This window comes from Amblyomma americanum, chromosome 4 (genome assembly GCF_052857255.1).
Source record: "Amblyomma americanum isolate KBUSLIRL-KWMA chromosome 4, ASM5285725v1, whole genome shotgun sequence".
Classification (NCBI taxonomy): domain Eukaryota; kingdom Metazoa; phylum Arthropoda; class Arachnida; order Ixodida; family Ixodidae; genus Amblyomma; species Amblyomma americanum.
The window spans coordinates 195,187,205-195,210,617 of NC_135500.1; the positions used below are offsets into that span (position 1 = coordinate 195,187,205).

Below are 23,413 nucleotides of genomic sequence, written 5' to 3' on the forward strand. Positions count from 1 at the left end.
AGGTGACTCAAGTTTAATGATCATAAAACAATGTTATATTACATATGAAACTGCTGATGACTGATGCTGGCTGATGCGTGTCCGAAAATGTGGTTTGATTAGAGTGAAGTACGGGAAGTAAATAAAAAAACCTGGACTTTACCTTGACTCGCGTGACATGATTTTATATGAATAGTGCTGAATTCTGACCGATACTCATAAATGTAGGACTGTGGTGAAGAGCGGAGATTTTGGAGCAGAGTCCATAGAATAAATGCGACCGGGGATTAGCGGTTATATAAAGGCGATGGTAGGTTTTAAGAGCCTTCAAATTGTATTGTGCTTACTTTTTGACTGTAGTAACGGAGAACGAAACGAACAGAGCTATTTGGGATGAGCTGCAGTGCTTTAATTTGGTTACTATTGCATTGGTCTCCCAGTGATGAAGCTTATTCAAGCGCGCAGCGAATTGATGTTTTTTACAAGGGCAGTTCTAATGAAATCTGAGCTAATCAAATGGAAGTTGCTCTAGTGAACCGTTCCTAAACCAACATTTTATTTCCTTCTACAACCGCAAAAAGCAGTTCAACTTGTGCCCAGCTTCCTATCATCACTTTTGGCAAAAGAAAATTGGCCGAAGTGTCGATGCACTCTTTTTTTTCGACTAGCCAACTTCCATGGGGATAACCGTGTCGTTCTGAATGCTTGAACATAAAAAAAATTATTCTGTCTACACTGGAAACCTAACGGCCATGTCCGTAGAGTATCCGGTAATGCTAAACAGTGGTCGGCACTTATGAGAACCAGCCTTTTCGGGCGCAGATAAACTGGCAAGTACTCTCAGCTGTTGTTGCTGCATCCACGCCTGTCTTGGCTGCTTAGCTGCAGTGCGCTCATGCGTGACATCCCAATTCCCGCTAGACGGAGCTAGAGGGAAAGCTAGAACGGCATATCATGGCGCCGTCTCATGTTTCCGCAACTGCGCGTGCTTTAAAAGCATTGAACTGAAATCAAAATAGGCCACGTGACCTTGCGGCGTCATTACAACTCTCCCACCGCATTGTGAGCAAACTGACCACCGTGGCAGGTGGCTTTTAAATTAGTGATTAGTCGCGGGGGGTTTTGCCCAAGCCCCACCGCTGGGAGCACCAGCCATCGCAGGGCAGTGGCGCATAGCTTAACCGCTGCACCACTGCGCCAGGAGTAGTGGCATGAGGACTCCCAGGGATCTCTAAAGGTCATGTGCAGAATGACCTTCTGTATATATGGGAATTAAATCATTGACGCTATCGCTTCACACACTTAAGGCGGAGCTTAAGTGTCTCCTCAAAAGAAACATAATATCTATTGTTTCTTCATGTACTTATTTATTTTAAGCATAAAACACAATTTATAGCGATAAAATTAACGCTCTAAGGAACTAGCGAGAAAATCTGAGCCTATTGATTGATTGATTGATTGATTGATTGATTGATTGATTGATTGACACGTCTAACTGACTTTAATGTGCTTTCACTTGCTTAACGCCTTTCGTTTCAGTATAGGCGATCTTAAGAGGACCGTAAGTGAAATTAAAACTCTTACTAAATAACTTTCGCACGGCCGAAGAGTCCGCCGGCTGTGAGGCGGGCATCGCAGATCTAACTTTTCTGGACAGGCAGGCCTTCGGAATGCGTCCAGCCAGTCAACGGATAAGTGCAGCTGAACGACGCAGGTGGCGCTGGTTTTGATAAACGTAACACAGCGTGCGAAGCATTCCCCGCAGTGTTTGATAAGGCGCCGGTGCAAGTGACTGGCCGGCTTTCGATGTTTGTTTTTTTTTTCCCTGGGGTAAATGCTAACTAGAAAAACGCGCCCTCTGCGAACAGGAAGTGTTCTGAGGTTAAATCGCAATGTTGCCAAAAAAAAAAAACGTTCAACAGAACCGTGTAAGGCTACTTTTACGGAAGCATTGGGAAGAGGCCAGCAGTGGTCAAGAGTTTTCCCTCTGCCTGCCACTATAGAGTGGCCTTTCCACAGCGTGCATCGCGGCTTGTCCAAAGCCTGTAGAGCGTGAGTGCGCCGCACCTCAGTTTAAACGGGTGGGACCACGAAGTCGTTTTAGTCTCCGTTTTCGGGGGAAGGCCCACAATCACCATTCACCTGGGACTGTGCACAATACCAAAAGATGGGGGCAAGCGTCTCTAGAAAGCGTTCGTGGTACGTCTTGTATTACAAAAGGCCTTGCCGGAGAGGATCATGTGCATGCTAGCCTTGGCGTTTGGGGTCACGGCTGTTCCTCCGAGGATCCGTCCTAAGCGGGCCGCAAATGCCGCGAAGGGGCTCGACGGTTCAAGAGCCTCGTGTTTCAAGAGGGTGGATTGTAGAGACCCCTGCCTGTGTCTTCGGGAAGTCGTGATGAATTCTTCGCAGTGGTAATCGGATAGATAACTGTCGTCGACGGCAGAGGGCGTCAGAAGTGCTTCCCTGACTATGCACTCCGCGACAACGTTGCCGGGGACGCCATTGTGTCCTAGAACCAAGGTAACATTCAAATCCTGTGTCCCGTTTTGTAGGAGTGATCGCGCTATGGTGCACATGGTGCGCGCAGTTGTGTTGGGTGTGTATGTGGCTGCTCTCGCGTGAGATGTGTGTTTTCTTCGGAGCCCTTGTGTATGTAGTGACGATGGCAACTTGACTATGACGCCGTAAAAGCTGCAGGCGAGCTTAACGGCTTGAAACTTAGACAAGTAGATGCACTGCGGCAAAGAGGCAGGTTTAGCCTTTTATTTTACAACTCACAGATATCGAGATGTCAAAGATGAGTACTGACAGTACATTTGAAAGATTTTTTTTTTTACAGGCATTCTTTTTGAGATTCAGCAATCCTATTTTCGAGGTGTTATTGCGTTGTGTACGAAGCTTTTTTTGCAAGAAAACTTATCCAATATCCTTCACACTTGAGTTAGGTCTATTAATCTGGGCATCGTTGAAGTTGTTCGAAGTTCCCAGGTCATGTCGTTCAGTTCTATTGTTTAAGAGAAGGGGGAACCCTATAGTGTTTACTATACCTATAAGTGCAAGTGAACACGTTACTCATAACTTGTTACGTCCCACCACTGTAAGGGCCCCATTACCAGCAGTATTTGTAAATAAAAAAGATCAGCGAATTAGATCATTAGGGTCACGAAATAACGTTGTTTTGTGATGATACTCATCGCGGCCAAGCGTGGGTGAAATGTGCCTAGCAGATGTCTGATCCTGATCAAGAGGAAACCGTCTGTTCGACTGTCATCAGCTCCGCAAGGGATCAGTACCGAGTTCGATCAATCCTAACGTATAGCCAACTTTTAATCTTGAAAGAAATAGGTAATACTTGACTTTGCGGCACATATACGAACTTCACTCACATAAAGAATATTAGCATATTCTTGAGGGAGCGGACTGCCTTTGTGCACGTCGTTTCGTACTAAGCTTTATTAAAAGATTGTCAACTACAAGCGGTGAGTTCACGCGCAAACCTTCAACGGCAGATTACAGCTCATAGGTGACCACAATTTCTTTAAAAAAAACATTTTTTTTTCTTTTCGTCCATTCAACATCGCTCGCTCCCTTGACAGAAATGGAAAACATGCTGGCAAATGCTCGGTGAAAGCTCCGACTTCAGTGTAGCCGTTCGGCAAACTCGCTTCTTTTTTTATCCGGTCAATGAACACAGTTTTGTTGGCCGCATTTCTCTGGGCGCAATCAAAAGAATAGGCTCGCGTACTAAGATCGAACCCTCGACTACTGCCTAGCACCTTATGACCCGCATCGTTGTTTCTGTAGGCAAAAAAAAAAAATAAATCTGTTAACCAATCACAATTCTTTGTGCGCTCTATAGATGCTAAATCGGTTCTGTTCGTAGATACGCTACACACCCTTGGTCAAAAGCCTTCACGCCACATGCCGTGTAGCAGTATAGTGGGACACTCGTGACGCATTGAGGCTCTAAATTTCTCCTCCTAGCATTCTAAATCATTTCCGCCTTTAGGGGTGCCTTCAGGGCTTTACCATACCGCTCAAAAGCAAACTATGCGGTGTTAAGGTTTTAGACCACAACTGCACGTTATTTTCATTCTCATTTCTGGTGACGTTTTTTTTTTTTTCGCCTTCGAATGGCATGAGAATGCAGAACTAAGAAGCCGTTCCGACGAACCCCCCCCCCCCCCTTCCCCCTCGTACTCTCCATTTCGTAGCGTTCGCTGTATGCACCCCTTGAAGTCTATCGGTCTGCTTTTTCTGTCTCCCTTTCGGTTCTCTGCCGCTGGATGCACGGGCAAAGCATCGACACCGCGCACGCGTCAACACGCGAACGGCACGGCCTCCCTCCCTTGTGTCTACCCGTACACAGTAGCGTAACGCTATGGGTTCGAGGCGATTGCTTTCCTTCTCGTGAATGACGGCACCTTGACACGTTGTGGATAGAGACCGAAAAGAGAGAAGAAGAGAGAAGAAGAAGAAGAAGGAGCAAAAAAAAAAAGACAGGAGCGGCTGAAAGACGCGGCGGCGCGTCTCCTGCTCTGGCAGGGCACGCACAAATGCCGCAAAATGCAGGCCTTGGGCAGTCATGCGGAGTCAACGGCGCAGTTGACATGAGCGTCCCGGTGGAGGAGCCGGGAATGCGGTCTCTTCCGCCGCCGCCGCCGTGCGGCGAGTCACGACGTCACGACTGAGGCCTCTTGGCGGTCGTCGAACACCCTATTGTGATGGGAGGCAGCATCCTGCTGTGCCCGGCCGCGCTGCGCACCTGTGTACGATGGTAAAGCTAAGAAGAAAAAAATTACAGCCGATTTGCATAGTTAATCAAATCCGAAGTAGGAGCGCTATAGCACTGCTTAGCCCTGCTATACTTTTCTATGCATTTTTACCTGTGTTAAAGGTTCCCATGCGCACGATGCGGCGCGGAGCCGAGGTCTAGGGAGTACCGCGCGTGCACATCTGCTGTCCGTCGAAGGCTGAGGGGTGAATGACACGGGGGGAGAGAGGCCGAGGTTGAGGGCGCGCGAGAGACAGTCTGGAGTAGCACGCGCTTGTACAACACTGCGCGGTGACGGCTGCAGCTGCGATACGCGCCACTCTCTCATTGGCTGCAGCTGTGCGGCCGCACCGCCTCCTCACTGCGCCGCGTGATGCGCGTGTCGCCACCTCCTCTTTCGCGCTTCGTGTTCGCGTAGAGAGAGAGAGCGGCCTCGGACAGATAATAATAATAATAATAATAATAATAATAATAATAATAATAATAATAATAATAATAATAATAATAATAATAATAATAATAAGAAGAAGAAGAAGAAGAAGAAGAACAATTGGTTTTGGGGGAAAGAAAATGCGCAGTATCTGTCTCATATATCGTTGGACACCTGAACCGCGCCGTAAGGGAAGGGATAAAGGAGGGAGTGAAAGAAGAAAGAGGTGCCGTGGTGGAGGGATCCGGAATACCTGGGGATCTTTAACGTGCACTGACATCGCACAGCACACGGGCGCCTTAGCGTTTTGCCTCCATAAAAACGCGGCCGCCGCGGTCGGGTTCGAACCCAGGAGCTCCGGATCAGTAGCTGAGCGCCCTAACCACTGAGCCACCGCGGCGGGTCGGACAGGTATCGGCGAAATCCGTGATTGCGGATAGAAGTGTTACGCAATAAAAAGGGAAAGTAGCTGATTGCGGGTGGAACCATCTCGGTGTTACGCGCATTACGACTGCTAGCGACTGGAGCGGCCTTCCCCAAGAACTTGCTGCCATCGCATGCCAAACTGTTTCTTAACCAAATTACGCGTTTGCATGCATCACGATAATAATTTTTCTTTGTATAACTGGTTCAAATTTTTTCTGTGTTTATTCTGTTGTTAAGTTATATGTGTGCATCACGATAATCATTTTTCTTTGTATAATTCGTTCAATTTTTTGTGTGCTTCTTCTGTTGTTAATCTATGTGTCCCACCCTTTATGTAATACCCTCACACAAGGGTCTTTAAGGAAATGAAGTGGAATAAGTGAAGTGAAGAGTTATAGCATAGCGCGATCCGCGGCCGTGTTCCGCTTCCGCGGATCGCCAGTGCGCATGCGCAGATCGCCTTGAAGGCGCCAGGTGCCCGCATGCTGCGAGCGCGCCTGCCGCGTCGGGACCAATCAGCGCGTACGCACCAGCGACAAACGGTAGCGGATCGAGCTATGCTTTCGCATTTTATTACTGAGAATGGTACGCTTGATTGAAAGATTCTCATTGGCGAATGTTTGTTTTCATCACATTCACAAAGCAAACCAAGGCTGGAGAGGTGGATTAACGAAGGAGGCAAACGGTTGATATGGGGCATATGATTAAACTTTGGTGTATTGTGCCAGCCAAAGGGTTGCCTAGCTAGAGTAACTGAGGGAAGGTTATTTTTATTTCTTGTTTGTCAGTGAAGGCTGTTAACAAGCAGATACACTTGCTGCTTCTTTCCTGGTTGATTGCTCTGAAAAGCGGAGTTCGCGCACAGTTCAGAACATTAGTCGAAGAAATCGCATTTCTAATGTAATGACTCTTTCATGCACGGTTCAAAGTATTAGTCGAAGAATTACCTTTCTGATCTAATGTCCGATTCATGTGAAATGTCAGCATGTGCTATATCATAACAAATGACCAGTGAATGAATGACCAATGAAAGAACGACAAACGGTAACAACGAGTCAATGGCACAGCTGCAGGGCAGCGAACTCTTTTATCCGCTGTTTGCAGCGCCACATGGATGCCACACAAACAGCTGACGTGCGGCTCTTGAACTTCGAACCCACGCGCGATACGGAGGCATGCTATATCATTTACGCAACCGCCCGTCGGACCAATCAGTTACGTCCGCTTGATAAAAAGATCGTACGGACGACTTCCCCGTTTAGAATGCCGAATACCCTACTTCCAGGCACGAACCCGGCCGCAGCGGCTGCGTTTTTATGGAGGAAAAACGCTAAGGCCCCCGTGTGCTGTGTGATGTCAGTGCACGTTAAAGATCCCCAGGTGGTCGAAATTATTCCGGAGCCCTCCACTACAGCACTTCTTTCTTCCTTTCTTCTTTCACTCCCTCCTTTATTCCTTCCCTTACGGCGCGGTTCAGGTGTACAACGATATATGAGACAGACACTGCGCCATTTCCTTTCCCCCAAAACCAATTATTGTTATTATTATTATTATTATTATTATTATTATTATTATTATTATTATTATTATTATTATTATTATTATTATTATTATTATTATTATTATTATTAGGCACGCTTTTCGCAGGACTGTTTTTGCGTCTATTCGTATTCGTAGTTTTTTTTTTTGCAGTCGTTTAGCTTTTACAGCAAAACGGGACTTACGAATGACGTCATACTTCAGCTGCGTTGACCTCAGTTCATCATCATCATCATCATCATCATCAGCCCTACTACACCCACTGCAGGGCAAAGGCCTCTCCCATGTCTCTCCAATTAACCCTATCCTTTGCCAGCTGCATCCACCCTTTGCCTGCAAACTTCTTAATCTCATCCGCCCATCTAACCTTCTGCCGCCCCCTGCTACGCTTACTTTCTCTTGGAACCCACTCCGTTACCCTTAAAGACCAGCGGTTATCTTGCCTTCGCATTACATGCCCTGCCCAAGCCCATTTCTTTCTCTTGATTTCGACTAGGATGTCATTAACCCGTGTTTGTTCCCTCACCCACTCTGCCCGCTTCCGATCTCTTAACGTTACACCTATCATTTTTCTTTCCATGGCTCGCTGCGTTGTCCTTAACTTAAGCTGAACTCTTTTCGTTAGCCTCCACGTTTCTGCCCCGTAGGTGAGTACCGGTAAGATTATGCTGTTGTACACTTTCCTCTTGAGGGAAATTGGTAAACTGCCACTCATGATCTGCGAGAATTTGCCATATGCGCTCCACCCCATTCTTATCCTTCTAGTTATCTCCCTCTCATGATCCGGATCAGCTGTCACTACCTGCCCTAAGTAGACGTATTCCGGCACAATTTCTATGCTCTCGTTGCCAATTGTGAACTGTTGTTCCCTTGCTAGGCTGTTGAACATTACCTTGGTTTTCTGCATGTTAATTTTTAGACCCATCGATCTGCTCTGCCTGTCTAACTCGTTGATCATGATTTGCAGTTCACCTCCTGAGTGACTCAGCAAGGCAATGTCATCAGCAAATCGCAGATTATTTAGGTATTCTCCATTTATTCTTATTCCCAACTGTTCCCAATTCAGGCCTCGAAATACCTCCTGCAAACATGCGGTGAACAGCATTGGCGAGATCGTGTCTCCTTGCCTGACGCCCTTCCTTATTGGAAATTTATTACTGATTTTATGGAGGATTATAGTAGCTGTGCAGTTGCTATATATATCTTCCAGTATTTTGACATAAGGCTCTTCTACCCCCTGATTACGCAATGCCTGTATGACTGCTGAGGTTTCCACTGAGTCGAATGCTTTCTCGTAATCAATGAAAGCTATATATAGAGGTTGGTTATATTCTGCGCATTTCTCTATCACCTGATTGATGGTGTGAATATGATCTATTGTAGAATATCCTTTACGAAAGCCTGCCTGATCATTTGGTTGATTAAAGTCTAACGTTGCCCTGACTCTATTAGCGATTACCTTAGTAAATACTTTGTAGGCAACGGATAGTAAGCTGATCGGCCTGTAATTTTTCAAGTCCTTGGCGTCTCCCTTCTTATGAATTAAGATAATGTTTGCATTCTTCCAAGCTTCTGGTACAGTCGAGGTCATAAGGCATTGCGTATACAGGGTGGCTAGTTTTTCTAGCACGATGTCCCCTCCATCCTTCAACAGATCTGCTGTTACCTGATCCTCCCCAGCTGCTTTTCCCCTTTTCATTGCTTCTAAGGCTTTCTTTACTTCATCTTTCGTTACTGGCGGGATGACGCATTGCTGTGCACTGCTGTCTTTCTCATTAGCGTTCTGATTACATTGGCTACTGTACAGGTCTGTGTAGAACTCTTCGGCTACGTTAACTATCTTATCCATATTGCTGATGACATTGCCCTGCTTGTCTCTTAATGCATACATCTGGTTTTTACCTATGCCTAGTTTCCTCTTCACTGTTTTTAGGCTACCTCCGTTCTTTAGAGCATGCTCGATTCTCTCCATATTAAACTTCCTTATGTCGGCTACCTTGCGCTTATTTATTAACTTTGATAGCTCCGTTAGTTCTATTCTATCGGTAGTGTTAGATGCCTTCATGTTTTGGCGCTTCTTAATCAGATCTTTCGTCACCTGAGATAGCTTCCCGGTATCTTTTCGAACTGTCCTACCGCCTACTTCTACTGCGCACTCCGTAATTATTGATGTCAGGTTATCGTGCATTGAATGAACATCAAGATCATCTTCCTCAGTTAAAGCCGAGTATCTGTTTTGCAGCGCTATCCTAAACTCCTGTGCTTTCCCTCTTACGGCTAACTCGTTAATGGTCTTCTTCTTCACTAGCTTCTTCCGTTCCCTCTTCAAGTCTAGGCTAATTCTAGACCTTACCATTCTATGGTCGCTGCAACGCACCCTTCCGAGGACGGCCACATCCTGAATGATGCCAGGTTTAGCGCATAGTATGAAGTCTATTTCATTTTTAATCTCACCATTGGGGCTCTTCCAGGTCCACTTCCTGTTTTCTCGTTTGCGGAAGAAGGTATTCATGATCCGTAAATTATTTCTATCCGCGAATTCGACTAATAACTCTCCCCTGCTATTTCTAGAGCCTATCCCATAGTCACCTACCGCGTGGTCGTCAGCCTGCTTCTTGCCCACCTTCGCATTGAAGTCGCCCATCAGTACAGTGTACTGCGATTTTACTCTATTCATTGCTGATTCAACGTCCTCATAGAAGCTTTCAACGGTCTGGTCATCATGGCTGGATGTGGGTGCGTAGGCCTGCACCACTTTCAGCTTGTACCTCCTATTCAGCCTAATTACTATAGCTGCTACCCTCTCGTTAATACTGTAGAACTCCTCTACGTTGCCAGCTATATCCTTATTAATGAGGAAACCCACACCTAGTTCTCGTCTACCCTCTAACCCGCGATAGCACAGTATGTGTCCGTCCTTTAGTACTGTATACGCCTCACCTGTCCTCCTAACTTCGCTAAGCCCTATCACATCCCATTTAATTCCCGCGAGTTCCTCGAACAGCACTGCTAGGCTAGCCTCACTAGCTAAAGTTCTAGCGTTAAACTTTGCCAGGTTCAGATTCCAATGGCGGCCTGTCCGGAGCCAGAGATTCTTAGCACCCTCCGCTGCGTCACAGGTCTGACCGCCGCCGTGGTCAGTTGCTCTGCAGCCGCTGGGGACTGAGGGCCGAGGGTTAATTGGTTTGATCATAGAAGGTTGTGGCCAAGTACTACACCAGGGTGGCCAAATCCTGCTCTGGTGAGAGAGTGCGTTGTCGGTTCTGGTCACCGAGATAAGGCCGCACTCCAGGCCTGATTATGACCTCAGTTACGTTGTACGTAATCGAACACTCCAGCGTTCGTCTGCATGTCTTCCAGAAGGTGGTCCGCGACAGCCTGTTCCATAAGAGTCACGTAATTTGTGGAAGAGAACGGTGAACTCAATGATGAGGCACGTCACGTGATCTAGGCAGGCGTCGGAGTGAACGCTCTCGTATGTGGTGCGTTAACGCCGGTGTCTCTCTCGTCTTCGCTAGCATTTATTGTTAATTTCCCAAGTTCAAAGCACCTGCTTCAAATGCTATAATTGTTTTGCATAGCCAGGTTAACAATTTCGTTGAGCACGCATGACTGCTTGACGTACAGTCATGTGCAATATAAAAGGGAACAAAGTACGAGCATTAAACTATTTATTGCTCCCTACTTATGTGTGACAAGCACAGTTGTTCTAGTTTACAACTAGTTTTTCTCTCGGCGTATAATATCGAAAGGTCATTGTCAACTTTCGTGCAAAAGTAACCAGAGCATTAGCACTATAGTGCAAAATATTTATTTCCTTTTCATACTGGACTTGCTGGGAGATCTCGAACGGGTATTACGTTTCGACGTATATTAACAGCCACGTGAATTTTGTCCTGATATGCACGATATCAGGATATGCAATCACACGATATCCAATCACGATATGCAAGATATGCAATCACAGCATCGAGAAGAAGTGCTTGCATCCGTTTCGTGCGCGTTTCTTGGAGCTGCCTTTTTCTTCGAAGTTGCGCACGACAGTCTCCATATTGAGCGACTGCATTCGATTAGGACCGCTTAGGAAATAAGTAATCCGCTAGAACTGGCTGCCTTATCAAGGTCGCGGTGTGGTTGCTCTCAGTGGATGGTATTCGTCATGATGAAATTAGTGAAGTTATAAAGAGGAGTCTGGATTCAACTATATAACCTTCACGTTTCTAATAAAGAATAAATCTGTGCATTTTAGGGCGCGAATAATCGCAATCTTGGTGTATCGTCTTGATAGAAGTAAATCTGCTATCAGTTCATGGAAACAGAAACTGCGTGTTATAATACCCGCGCCGTCTGCAGTAGCCATGTAGTACCTTAAGTAACGCTGTTGCTACCGTTTTTCTCGCATCATTACGTGGCATTTTCAGCATACATGGCAAAATTACTTTTGAAAAGCAATTAAATTACGTTAGTAATTACTTCGTAAAATCACGCAAATGTAATTAAATTACAACCCACCGCGATGGATCAGTGGTTAAGGCGCTCGTCTACTGAACCGGAGTACCGGGTTCGAACCCGACCGCTGCGGCCGCGTTTCGATGGAGGCAAAACGCAAAAGGCGCCTGTGTGCTGTGCGATGTCAGTGCCCTGGTGGTCGAAATTATTCCGGAGACCTCCACTACGGCACTTTTCTTCTTTCTCTCCCTCCTTTATTCCTTCCGTTACGGCTCTGTTCGGGTGTCCACCGAGATATATGTGAGACAGTTACTGAGTCATTTCCTTTCCTCAAAACCAATTTTCATTTTCATTTATTAATTACCAATTACTGTTCTCGAAGAGTAATGACATTGCGTTGCAATTACTTCCGAAAAATAATGCAATTGCTCTTGAATCACTTTTTGGCTTTCGTGCATAAAAGTAACAGGTCAACAGAGTAAAAGAAACACCAACCTCTGTCCAGACGCGACGCACACATTCTCAGTGCTACCCGTCAAATTCCGTACCCCCCCCCCCCCCCCCCCCCCCCCCACCGCCAAAGCGCACTATACCAACATCTCTCTTCTTTCTTATAGCATGAGTCATTACAGATATAAGATAATCCCAACAAAACAATGGAAATAGAAGCATGGCCGAACAGTCGTCATTTTCATTGCGCTCATGGCACGAGTCAGCGGCGAACCTAACGCCTTGCTGCCCGGAGTTGTATGGATCCACCGACTCGAGCCACCGAATCAGGTTATTTATTGCTTCGGTGGTCTCAGGAATCGACCTCGGCAGCTTACGTTTGGTAACGCTTGCGCCATGCGCATTTCCGCCTGTTCCCGTTCCACGAAGCCGTTAAGCATTTCCGCTCATGGTAACGGAACACAAAACACACAAAAAGACACCAACAACATAAAAATTACAGGATTGCACCTAAGCGTGCTGATGAGCGCAAATACGAAAGCTTTTCCCTGTCCTCTCGTCTTCCCTCCATTTTTAATAATAATAATTGGTTTTTGGGGAAAGAAAATGGCGCAGTATCTGTCTCATACATCGTTGGACACCTGAACCATAAAAATAATAATAATAATAATTGGTTTTTCGGGGAAAGGAAATGGCGCAGTATCTGTCTCATATATCGTTGGACACCTGAACCGCGCCGTAAGGGAAGGGATAAAGGAGGGAGTGAAAGAAGAAAGGAAGAATGAGGTCCTGTATAGTGGAGGGCTCCGGAATAATGTCGACCACCTGGGGATCTTTAACGTGCACTGACATCGCACAGTACACGGGCGCCTTCGCGTTTTTCCTCCATAAAAACGCAGCCGCCGCGGTCGGGTTCGAACCCGGGAACTCCGGATCAGTAGTCGAGCGCCCTAACCACTGAGCCACCGCGGCGGGGGCCATGAAAACGCGGCGGCTGCGTTTTTATGGAGGCAAAACGCTAAGGCGCCCGTGTGCTGTGCGATGTCAGTGCACGTTGAAGATCCTCGGGTGGTCTAAATTATTCCGGAGCCCTCCACTACGGCACCTCTTTCTTCCTTTCTTCTTTCACTCCCTCCTTTATCGCTTCGCTTACTTTTATTTTCAGTAATGCTTGCTTTTCCTTTTTTATTACTTGTTATTTTTTTCTTTATTTTGTTTTATTTCCTTTTGCTTTTTCTTTCTATTTTATTTCATTTTATTTTTTGTTTTTATTATTTTTAATTTATGGTTTTTATTTAATTACCTTGAAGTTGCTTAAGAGGTGCTGCTTAATCAACGTTTACATTTGTATTTTATTTACCATACAACTTATGAATGACAGTTCGTGCGCACAACTTCCGTCCACAAACTGTGGGTAGCGCATTCCCCTTTTCATGGCCTTCTCTGCGGCATCTGTCTTTCGTAGCACGGTGCACCGTCGACCCGCTACGACCCCCGCCTCTCTGAGAGGCCCGCGTGTCGCAACAACTCGACCTTCTAAAGACTTGGCTCCTCGCCATCGGCTAACCGCCGTTCCCGCTGTGCCTCATTTGCAGTATTTTTTTTTATTCCAGAAGTGTGCCATGAGGCATAAGTTGAAAAAAAAAAGGAAGGGGGGAAGGAATGCACGGGATTGAAAGTTAAAAGAAGGAGTGAAGACCCGTTGCGCTGAGGTAGCCGCAGAGGTTGCTGATGAAACGGTTGTTCATAGTCCACTTAATAAAAATAATAATAATAATAATTGGTTTTTGGGGGGGAAAGAAAATGGCGCAGTATCTGTCTCATATATCGTTGAACACCTGAACCGCGCCGTAAGGGAAGGGATAAAGGAGGGAGTGAAAGAAGAAAGGAAGAAGGAGGTGCCGTAGTGGAGGGCTCCGGAATAATTTCGACCACCTGGGGATCTTTAACGTGCACTGACATCGCACAGCACACGGGCGCCTTAGCGTTTTTCCTCCATAAAAACGCAGCCGCCGCGGTCGGGTTCGAACCCGGGAACTCCGGATCAGTAGTCGAGCGCCCTAACCACTGAGCCACCGCGGCGGGGCATAGTCCACTTCACGTAGTCACTTTCGCGGTTCCACCGCTGGCCCACCTCCCTGATGAGTCGTTTTCTGATAGCAGCCGTCGCTGGGCACGTCCACAACAAGTGCCGCACATCACATATGTCCGGTGCAGCGCTACAGTGAGGGCACCTGTCAGGTGCTGGCAGATCTTTGGCACGCCACCGATGACGGACAGATGGTGTCAGTATTTGTTTTGCAGTATTTGTTTTAAAACTGTCGGGCGACCGTTGCCAGGGCAACCCTACAAAACCGTTACACAAAAATTTAATGAAGAGAACCAAATCTACTGCGACTGGATGTGAGATGTTGGTGGCCCTTTGCACATCGGCTCGCCAACTTAACTCCATCGCATACCCACTAGCAGCAACTATACAGAGGACACTGGCGGTCACGGACGCACAGCCCTACTCAATTCTGTCTGCTTGCCGATCCTTTCGCCATCTTTTAGGCTTGCTGCGCGTCGTTCTTGCTTTCGAGGCGTCCTACCGAGTGTGTACAAGAGAAGACAGTTTTGCCGATACAAAGAGCGGTGGTGTGTTTTATTGAAAGTGATTTCGAAAGGGATCAGTTACTTTCGCTGCAAAATTACTGCCCTCTAGTGACGTATTACATTACTAAATTACTGGACCAGGAAAATAATTGATTAGATTACAATTTTCCGGGAAAAGTAATAAATTACAGCTGTCGAATTACTGCCATGTCTGCTGTCGAGCTGAGACAGATGTCTGCAAATTGCCAGCCATCAGACATTGTCTGGAGATGCTTGCTCGAAGACACTCGAGTTTCTAAGATAAAGGCCACTTGAGATCGGGCTTAGGCGTACACTGAAAACACTGCATCATGCGCGAATAACGCCGTTATCTTTAGTCGACTGAGCACTAGTGATTCCTTTCGGATGTCGTTGGACATTGATCTCTCTTATTTGTTTCGCGCAAAAGCAGGAGTAGCATTGGGTGGGGGAGGAAGAAACAAGGCATTTGAGGCATTTCAGTTACCCATATTGACGCAGGAAACAAGCTGCAAGAGGTAGGAGATATGGCAATGCAAGACTGCTGACCAATTAGCGTCAAGTTCTCTCCTCTTGTTTTTTTTCTTGCTGTACTGAGAGCTTGGAACGAGTACTTACGGCTGAAGCGCGCATTACACACTTGGTGTGCTGAAGACGAGGTTGTCTCATACCGAGCTCCCAGAAGACATCGCCTCTCCAAGTATGAATCGCTCATCAAAGAAGGTATGCTGCTTCGTGACATCATCTAGAGAGTCTCTCCCCCCCCCCCCCTTTTTTTTTTTAAATACATTCAGGCATTGCTAAGGAAAGAAGCTGCGTTCGGAATACGGCGAGCCACTCAACGTGCTTTGGCAGATGCGTGTGTAAAGAATTAAAATCTGACTATAAAAGTTAAGTCCCATAAAATAAACTCAGTCTTAGTGGCGACTATAACTCAATATAGGCTCCTCCGAGTTCCTGCCTCATGTCGTCTCCTAGCGCGACACCGCACATTTTTGTTTTCTAAAGGCAAGAACTTCATAATGTCACCTGTAACATTACCTGAGTGCTGCGATTGCTGTACTTTGTGCACTCGGTGTGCTTTATGTGCTGCATGCTTTTTTTTCCGCTTTGGACATCCTTTTGTTTATTCTGTGAGCCTTGGCTTTGGTGCATTGTGTGTTGCTAACCTTTTTTCTTTTGTTTTTAAATTTTGGACCTTTGCGATGGATATAGTGTGCCTTGATTCGTGCATGTGCATTTTGTGCTGCTATCCTTTTTTTTTTTTTCAAATGATGCACCTTTGCTCTGGGTAGTCTGCGACTTGATGAGCATGCATTATGTGAGGCGAGCTCCTTTTTTTTCATAATTTGCATCATTGGATTGAGCTGGGTGTGCCCTTATTCGTTAGCACTGTGTGTTGCTAAATTTTATTTTTATATTTTGGTCCTTACCGTTGAGTAGTCTGTATCTTGACGTGGGGGCTTGTGTGTGACTGGCTTCTTTTTTTGTTTCAGTTCTTTTATTTAGCTTTTTTTTTACCTCGTTTCTACGTGTTTTTTTTTTTTTTTTGGTGTCTTGAGTGTCACCGCAAAGCGTCTTATTTCTGTTTCTGTGCCCTTCCTCTTCATTCTTCCTTACGGCGAAGTCTGGCAGTCTTTACCTTTCCCCTTTCGTTTTCTTTGTTCAGCAAGTCCTGAAACCAAGCAAAATAATTATGAAGTAGATAAAGGTGCGCTCTGAATGTACGCAGACTACATTCAGGTCTCGCTACGTGCGGGTTTTGGCTTTCGCCCTAACCTAACATAGACGTGGTTATCGTGAACGGTATCGAACTGATTGCCTCAGCGGGAAACCAGACACTTCATGTCACACCACTCAATGCAGTGATAGTAACGTGTGCACTTTATTGTCTACCATAAACGGGAACTTGAGTTCTTTCCAAGAGTGCGCAAAAGAATGACCCCCCCCCCCCCCCCCCCCCGCCGTCTCTTTAGCAGAGAGAGGAGAGAAAGACATCTTGATTAAAAAGACTTAAGCCGTTTGTTCAGGGAACTCTTCATAAAAAATCAGCTTGGCAGACTAGGCGACGTGTCCAGTCCTCGGCTTCAATCACTCTTTTAACGTGGGCAGCCAAAGCCAAAGTACTGATAAACTGGTCCACCCAATCAGGCAGGAGAGCCAGCCATTCCGGCCATGATGAGGAGGGAGTGGGGGGAACTAAGCTCAAAGATTAAATTATTGCTACGCAGTGTGTATTTACAGGTACCCGCACAAGCAAGAAACACAAAAAATGTGCAAATGTGCAGCAAGTACAAAAACCAACAAGCAGCCTTACTTGACGTAAAATGACCACTTAAACGCTCTAGTCGAAGGCGATCCCTGAAACTCTGCGACCGCGCATATTAAAAAGAGAAAGGAGGAGAAGGACTTTGGTAAGCCGGTGATTTTATAGTCTTACAAAGCTATGCTCGCATCTGGTCCGCATACACACCTGCGCTGTCACCGACACCGGCGCAGTCATGGAGCGCGCTAATTTACGACGCCTCATAAGCTGCACATTTAACACAACAATCATGTACTATAACATTACATACAACACAACATATTACGCAACATGACATAGCTTATGCAACTCCGTACTTTCCAGGAAGCTGAAAGACACATAAATCACACTGACTCGTTAATGCCGTTCCAATGGTTGCTCCCCATATAGCCCCTTAGTCATTTCTATTTCCCCTGCTCTGAGCGACAGTCTCCTAAAAACGATGGTCTCTAAAGAAGTTGACCGCTTGCCAATATTAACTGTGCGGACATATGTATAGAATCGAATGCAGGTCTAGTGATACACGAAAGTTGACATATTTGACGCTAACAACTATAATTTGCGGATGGCTTACTGAAAATTACCAGTATCAGAAACGCCGTCCATCTTTGTGCTCTCAGAAGAAGTGCTTAAAATATCTTACAGCCGTATAGGTGACCTCTTGTGGATTGCCAGATGCGTAACATCACCATCTACACAAAATTAATGTGCTATTAAAAAACGCTAAGGCGCCCGTGTGCTGTGCGATGTCAGTGCACGTTAAAGATCCCCAGGTGGTCGAAATTATTCCGGAGCCATCCACTACGGCGCCTATTACTTCCTTTCTTCTTTCACTCCCTCCTTTATCCCTTTCCTTACGGCGCGGTTCAGGTGTCCAACGATATATGAGACAGATACTGCGCCATTTCCTTGCCCCAAAAAACGAATTATTATTATTAATATACCTATAGCATAGAGTATATAGTATTCGTATGTGAAGCGAACTAGTCCTGACTATGTCTTTGATCGCGTGGTCACACAGTGCAATGATTACAGTGAACGGCGCTTGAAGTCATATAACTTAGCAGATGAATCACTCAGTAGGCAAGTATCTTCACGGTTTGCGAGCGACAATTCCAGAGCAAAAACAAAAAAAAAACTTCGCTTTCTAGCACGATAAGACACCTAGCTCTAATAAAAGACAGTTAAGCCTTTTTCGATAGACGTGTATACAATGTAACTCCGTTCTACAGTAGTCGCTCTCGCGATTACAGCCCTTGACGCACAGACGGACAGCAGCGGCCGAAGAGGCCAGGGCGCACCAGCGAACAAAACGTTTGCAGCGATAATCTGCGGAATAGCGGGAAAAGAGAGTTGTACTGGCGGCCTTATGAATCAATCGCCCTCTCTTCTATCTCCTTTTGAGAACGTTGTCCGTCGGCGCGGCCTTTGGACGTGCACCTTAAAAGAGCCGCGTGTTGTCGAGCCGCGGCACGCTTGGTCGGCTCCGGTCCTTTCTGCCTCCGACAGTCCGTGCGTGATGCCCTGGTCACGCTGGCGGCCCGCGCGTTCTGCCGCCGCGCAAGATGCCCCTGTCCTGTCCCCGCTGCCGTCACGTCTGGAACAACGCCTCAGTGCTGCTGCTTTTCTCGCGGGAGTCAGGAGCGTCCGGTCGTCGGGGAGGGCGGAGGACGCTGAGCAGATCGGTACGCCCCGTTTGCGTTTCCTGCACCTTCCTTTATGTCGCTATCGATAGGCTACCATGATCCTTGCGAGCACGTACAGTACGTACTTACCAAAGAGGGCCGTCGACAGGAAAGGCGGTTGTTTGCTTAGCTGGTCCTCGGCTGCTCATACCAGAATACTGCTGGTCTAATACAAACTGTGTCATTCAGTGGATTTTATGGGACAAAGTTGGTGCGTTTTATTTAAAAAACAAACGACGCTTCATCTCATTCCCGCTCCCTCAATGGTGTCGACATCACGACAGCCTAGGTGTGTAGGGCAGACAAGAAAGAGGCAAACATCAATTTTGTGAGCGACAGGAGAAGCGCTCCTCTCAGTGCTAGTGTTGTCTGAGCTCGGTGTTCAGGCAGTTAGAAGGCAGCGATATATTGTGCGTGGGAATATCTCTTGAGTAAATTGGTGCCGCAGTCGCAGTATGTAGCAACTTAAAACAATCGCTTTGACCTTTCGAGCTTTCAGCAACAGCGACCCTCCTCTAACAGTTCCTCTAGCAACGGTTTCCCTACGTGAAAAAGATGGCCGTCAGGTCGTTTGGCGTACGATCATTTTTTTTTAACAGCGCGTGGGGAAAGTGTCGCATTGCAGCCTTTTGTATCGCAAAAAAGTGCATCAATCAGAGTGTCTGTTCTCTGCCTGCCACCCCGCTCCTGCCTGCCTGCCTGGCGTCGCATGCGGCAGAAGATTGCCGGCGTATTCTCATTACGCCGGGTGCCATATGCAGCCTTTGTCAAAATTATACGGACCAAGCGGTCTTACTCGGGCTCATACTGAATGACTCGTTTTGCACCGTCAACGTTTCAAATCGATTGAAGGGTGAGAGAAGAGCTCTCCTCCTCACTCATTCGAAAGTTCGAACTTGCACGGATGCTAAGGTCTCACTACACGGTAGATAACCAAACCACTTGCAATTTGTATATTTGATAAAGGCTGCACGTTCTCGCTAGTTTGAGACTGCTCGCGCCCAGCTCAGAAGTACAGTATCTGGTTCGTAGTTCCTACAGCTTTTGGTTCTTGATACAAGACTGGCCAACAAGACTGTTATGCAGGTAGGCAGGTAGGCTTGGCGTATAAGCAACGTGTGGACTGAGGACTACTGTGTCACCGTGCCTTGCGCACAGTGCGCCATTTTCTTTCATGCGACCGAGCTAAGCTTGGGAACAGCACCCTCAGGTTAAAAGTGCAGTTAGCAATAGAGCTGCCGCGTAGAATTTCTGCGCTTCACTTATGGAAGATTAACGCGCCTGCGAAGAAGCAGCACTCACGAAAACCAGCCGACTTAAACACCTGCTTACAACAAATGCTTCGCTGCGAATCCGTAAGGTGCCCCACATCAGCATCCAAGGCTATTTTCTGACGAACAGTGGTGCTGGACGGCAGCACAAAGAAAATAGTTGAGGAACAATGTCAAATGCCGCTTCGGAGACAGCCAATCGTATAACGTGGCATCTGTCAGGGGTGAGGTACGTGCCATATTGTTGTGCTGCCCTTCGGGCTTTCCGACACTGACGTGTCTGTCAACAGGTACCTCCTGTTTTTCGTGGAAACCTCTCTCCGTGGAACAACACTTTCCGCGTTCACCGATGGGCAGAAACCGTATAACGAAGGGACTTTCTCAGTAGGTATGCTTTCTGCCGACGTAATTTTGACGTCACGCAGTCGTCGAGTGCTTCCAGAATCAGAACAGGGTTCGAACAGCGAAACAGTTTTTCCCAAAGTTTCTTTCTTTTTAAAGTTTTAACCGGCCGCCTTTCTTGCAACTGAGAAACGTTCCAGCGTTGGCCCATCAACAAGACGGAGGCTGTTATTATGGACATCGCAACGTTCCAAAAATACCTTTTGTGGTATCAAAACTCGGCGCGTTGAATCGAAGCTGCTAGGACCATTCCGGTCGAAGGCACTCGCATTCAAGAAATATAGTGACGTCACAGATTTCTTCTCGTTACAGAGGGGCGCTGTATGGGATGTTGCGCCAGGCATATCCAGAAGAGATTAGTCTGAAATATAATCCCGTTATTGTCATGCTTTTTCTTATAATTTCAGTGGGACCTATGCAACTATTGGTTCTTATGATAATTATTTCACACGCACACACTCCGTATGGACAACAACAGATGTCGTGCGAGCACACAGAAACCCTCTCAAAGTCTGCAGAGCTTTGCGGGCTGGGTGAACATGCGTGTGCAAAAACGAAATGCGCGAGCAGTCTGTGGTTGGCCGTCGGCAGTTGTCGACACTGTGATCTGACATGCATCCTAACACATTCAACATTTTCTGCGCGCCGTTGCCCACATTGAGCATGGGTGTCATGGGACTCGGGGCCATTTACTTTCGGAGACTTGCAGAGGGCCCGCTGTAACCTGCATGACACTCAGCTAACAAATTCAACTTTCTTTTACGAGCGCATCAAAATGGCCAAATAAACGCAGCCCCGTGTTGGGTGCTGGTGGCAGATGTAACGGCCAGGCCTTCGAGATTATTATTTCAGACAGACTATTAGCGACTGTATAGCAGCAGTCTACGTAGCCGAGGCGATAGCATGTTACTGTCCGGTGGGTCTGCAGACCCTTCTGAGCATTTTATGCTTCGAACCTATTTTTTATAACGAGATGTAGCGGTTTTTCATGACGTAGCTTTTAAAAGAGATCTTCCCTCGGAGTAGCGTGCTTGGTCACTGACGTGGACTGGTGTCCTATACAGTACTGCAAGTTCAGTTTATTTCCCGGTGCCGCATTGTTCTGTTGTGTAACGTGCGGTTTTCGGGCCAATGGTGTGGTTTATGTTTTATGGGGGTTTACCGTCCCAAAGCGCCTCAGGCAATGAGGACCGCCGTAGTGATGGGCTCCAGAAATTTCGATCCCCTGGGGCTCTTTAACGTGCACTGACGTCGCGCAGTACACGGGCTTCTAGCATTTCGCCTCCATCGAAATGCGACTGCCGCAGCCGGGATCGAACCCGCGTCTTTCGGGTCAGCAGCCGAGCGCCATAACCACTGAGCCACCGCGGCGGCTCCCGGCACAATGGTTGCACGCAAACACCGCCACGTTAGCCAATGCGAATGCAAGCACCTTGCTTTGATGCCAGCAAGTATACTGCAGTATTGGGACTAACTTGCTCTTAATTACGTAGAATGCGCACTCTGTAGACTTGCCCACAAGCTGAATACTTGCAAGCTTCAAGAACCTTGTCTTCTGTGGCGGCAAAGCGTCCGTCCATCAAAATTTCGGTTCGTGGTAAAGAACCGCAGTACACCAAAATCAACAAGCCTTTATTATAGCGCACCTGCATAGTGGAAAGCTCTAGATCAATTTCGACCACCTGAGGCTCTGATGCATCGAAGCTCGAAGACCGCGCCATCAAAGTTCACTCTGTTTTCAAGACCCTCAGCATTTGCTGGCTACAGCCTGTGTCTTGCTGCACGCACCGCTGGTGTCCTGTCTATGGAGCTGGGGATAATAATGTAGACGCCTTTGGGGTCGGGGAGCGAGCTTTGGTCTTTGGACACTACGTTCTCTGTTACGGGTGACACGCCGCCAAGTCACGAACGAGAAGTCATGCAAAGCACGGCTAGAAAATCAAAAAATAGGAGCCGAACAATGCGCGGCGCTTCAGGAGAGGCGCATAACCCCGATCCGCCGGGGCTTCTTCGAACCCCGGGTACCTCTGAGCGCGCCCGCTAGCAGGCACCGGCCACCGCCGGTCCCCAGCAAGCGGCGTAGCGGAAGCTGACAAGCACCTCTATAACGAATTCCAGGGGATCTTGCCGAGCTCACGTTCGCCCGTAGCTGTCACCGGGCGAGCGGCGGATATGGGGTGCACGGGCGCGTTTACCGTTGGCCCGGGAGCAGTCACGTCGGCACGGGAGCCCAATTGTCTCGTGAGCAGAGCAGGAACACACAGGCGTCAGCCACTGTGGCTCCATCGCTTGACAAGGCCGACGCTGTTTACAGCGAAACGCGGCGGCCCGGAAGTTACGTAAGCGGTTACGTAGCGGCACGAGACCCACCTTCTTAGCTGCGACACCCTCCACCACCTCGTGAGCTTGCGAAGTCGAACACACTGTGGGACACTGATGCGATTCTCGGAGGACTGGAAGACACGCTTCGCGCAGATGCTGGAACGATACATAGGCGAGGTCTGGTTTTTAAAATTTCTGTTCAGCTTACGCGTCAGCATGTATGTGTCTCTTCGTGTGCTTTCGGCAAGCTTGTGATTACTCTGAGCAGAAGTCTGGGTTTTGGTGGTGTCGAGATTTTATTATAGCAACTTAGGACCTTAAGGCTTCGCTTATTCGGGTATGGAAGTGCAGCTAGTTAGTATGTTTCTGCTAATAGACGGGATGGACTGCTAAAGGGGAGAGGGGGAAGCATTCGTTCATTTTTGCACCGAGCTGTCTACATGAAAAGTATGCAGTTTTGCTCAGCCGTTTAATTGCCAGAAATTTAGTGCATTAGAGAGAGCATTGTTTATGATTCAGCATGAGTGAAAGCTGCTGAGTCAAATGTCCCGAAAACATCTTCTACTACTATGCATGTGCTACCGCTCAGCGGAATTTTGGGAACATATATCTACGGGAACACGTTGTACTGGGACCTTGCATTTCTTTTTCTCATTGAGAGCATTCGTAGTTATCTTCGTAGTTAGTTGAGCGTTGATCCTGCGTACAAAGCAGTTCCGGCAATCCCCGTGTTACGATCTTCTCAAATGAGCCTCCAAACACGCG

At 47.2% G+C, this 23,413-nt stretch overlaps 1 protein-coding gene across 6 annotated transcripts in view; it reads left to right on the top strand.

Moving 5' to 3' along the window:
* The window catches only part of LOC144128958 (proton channel OtopLc-like), a 45,246-nt gene that overhangs the window by 6,383 nt on the left and 15,450 nt on the right, over positions 1-23,413 (top strand). Inside the window, exon 1 of one of the 6 annotated variants that reach the window (XM_077662795.1) lies at positions 15,245-15,386. The exons of 3 other annotated variants lie outside the window; for them this stretch is intronic. In XM_077662795.1, coding sequence (XP_077518921.1) covers positions 15,366-15,386 — 21 coding nt within the window. In that variant the 5' untranslated portion in view covers positions 15,245-15,365. Of the gene's footprint in view, positions 1-15,244; positions 15,387-22,686; positions 22,826-23,413 lie in introns of those variants that run through there. 2 more of the 6 variants (XM_077662793.1, XM_077662794.1) reach the window with 2 other exon arrangements.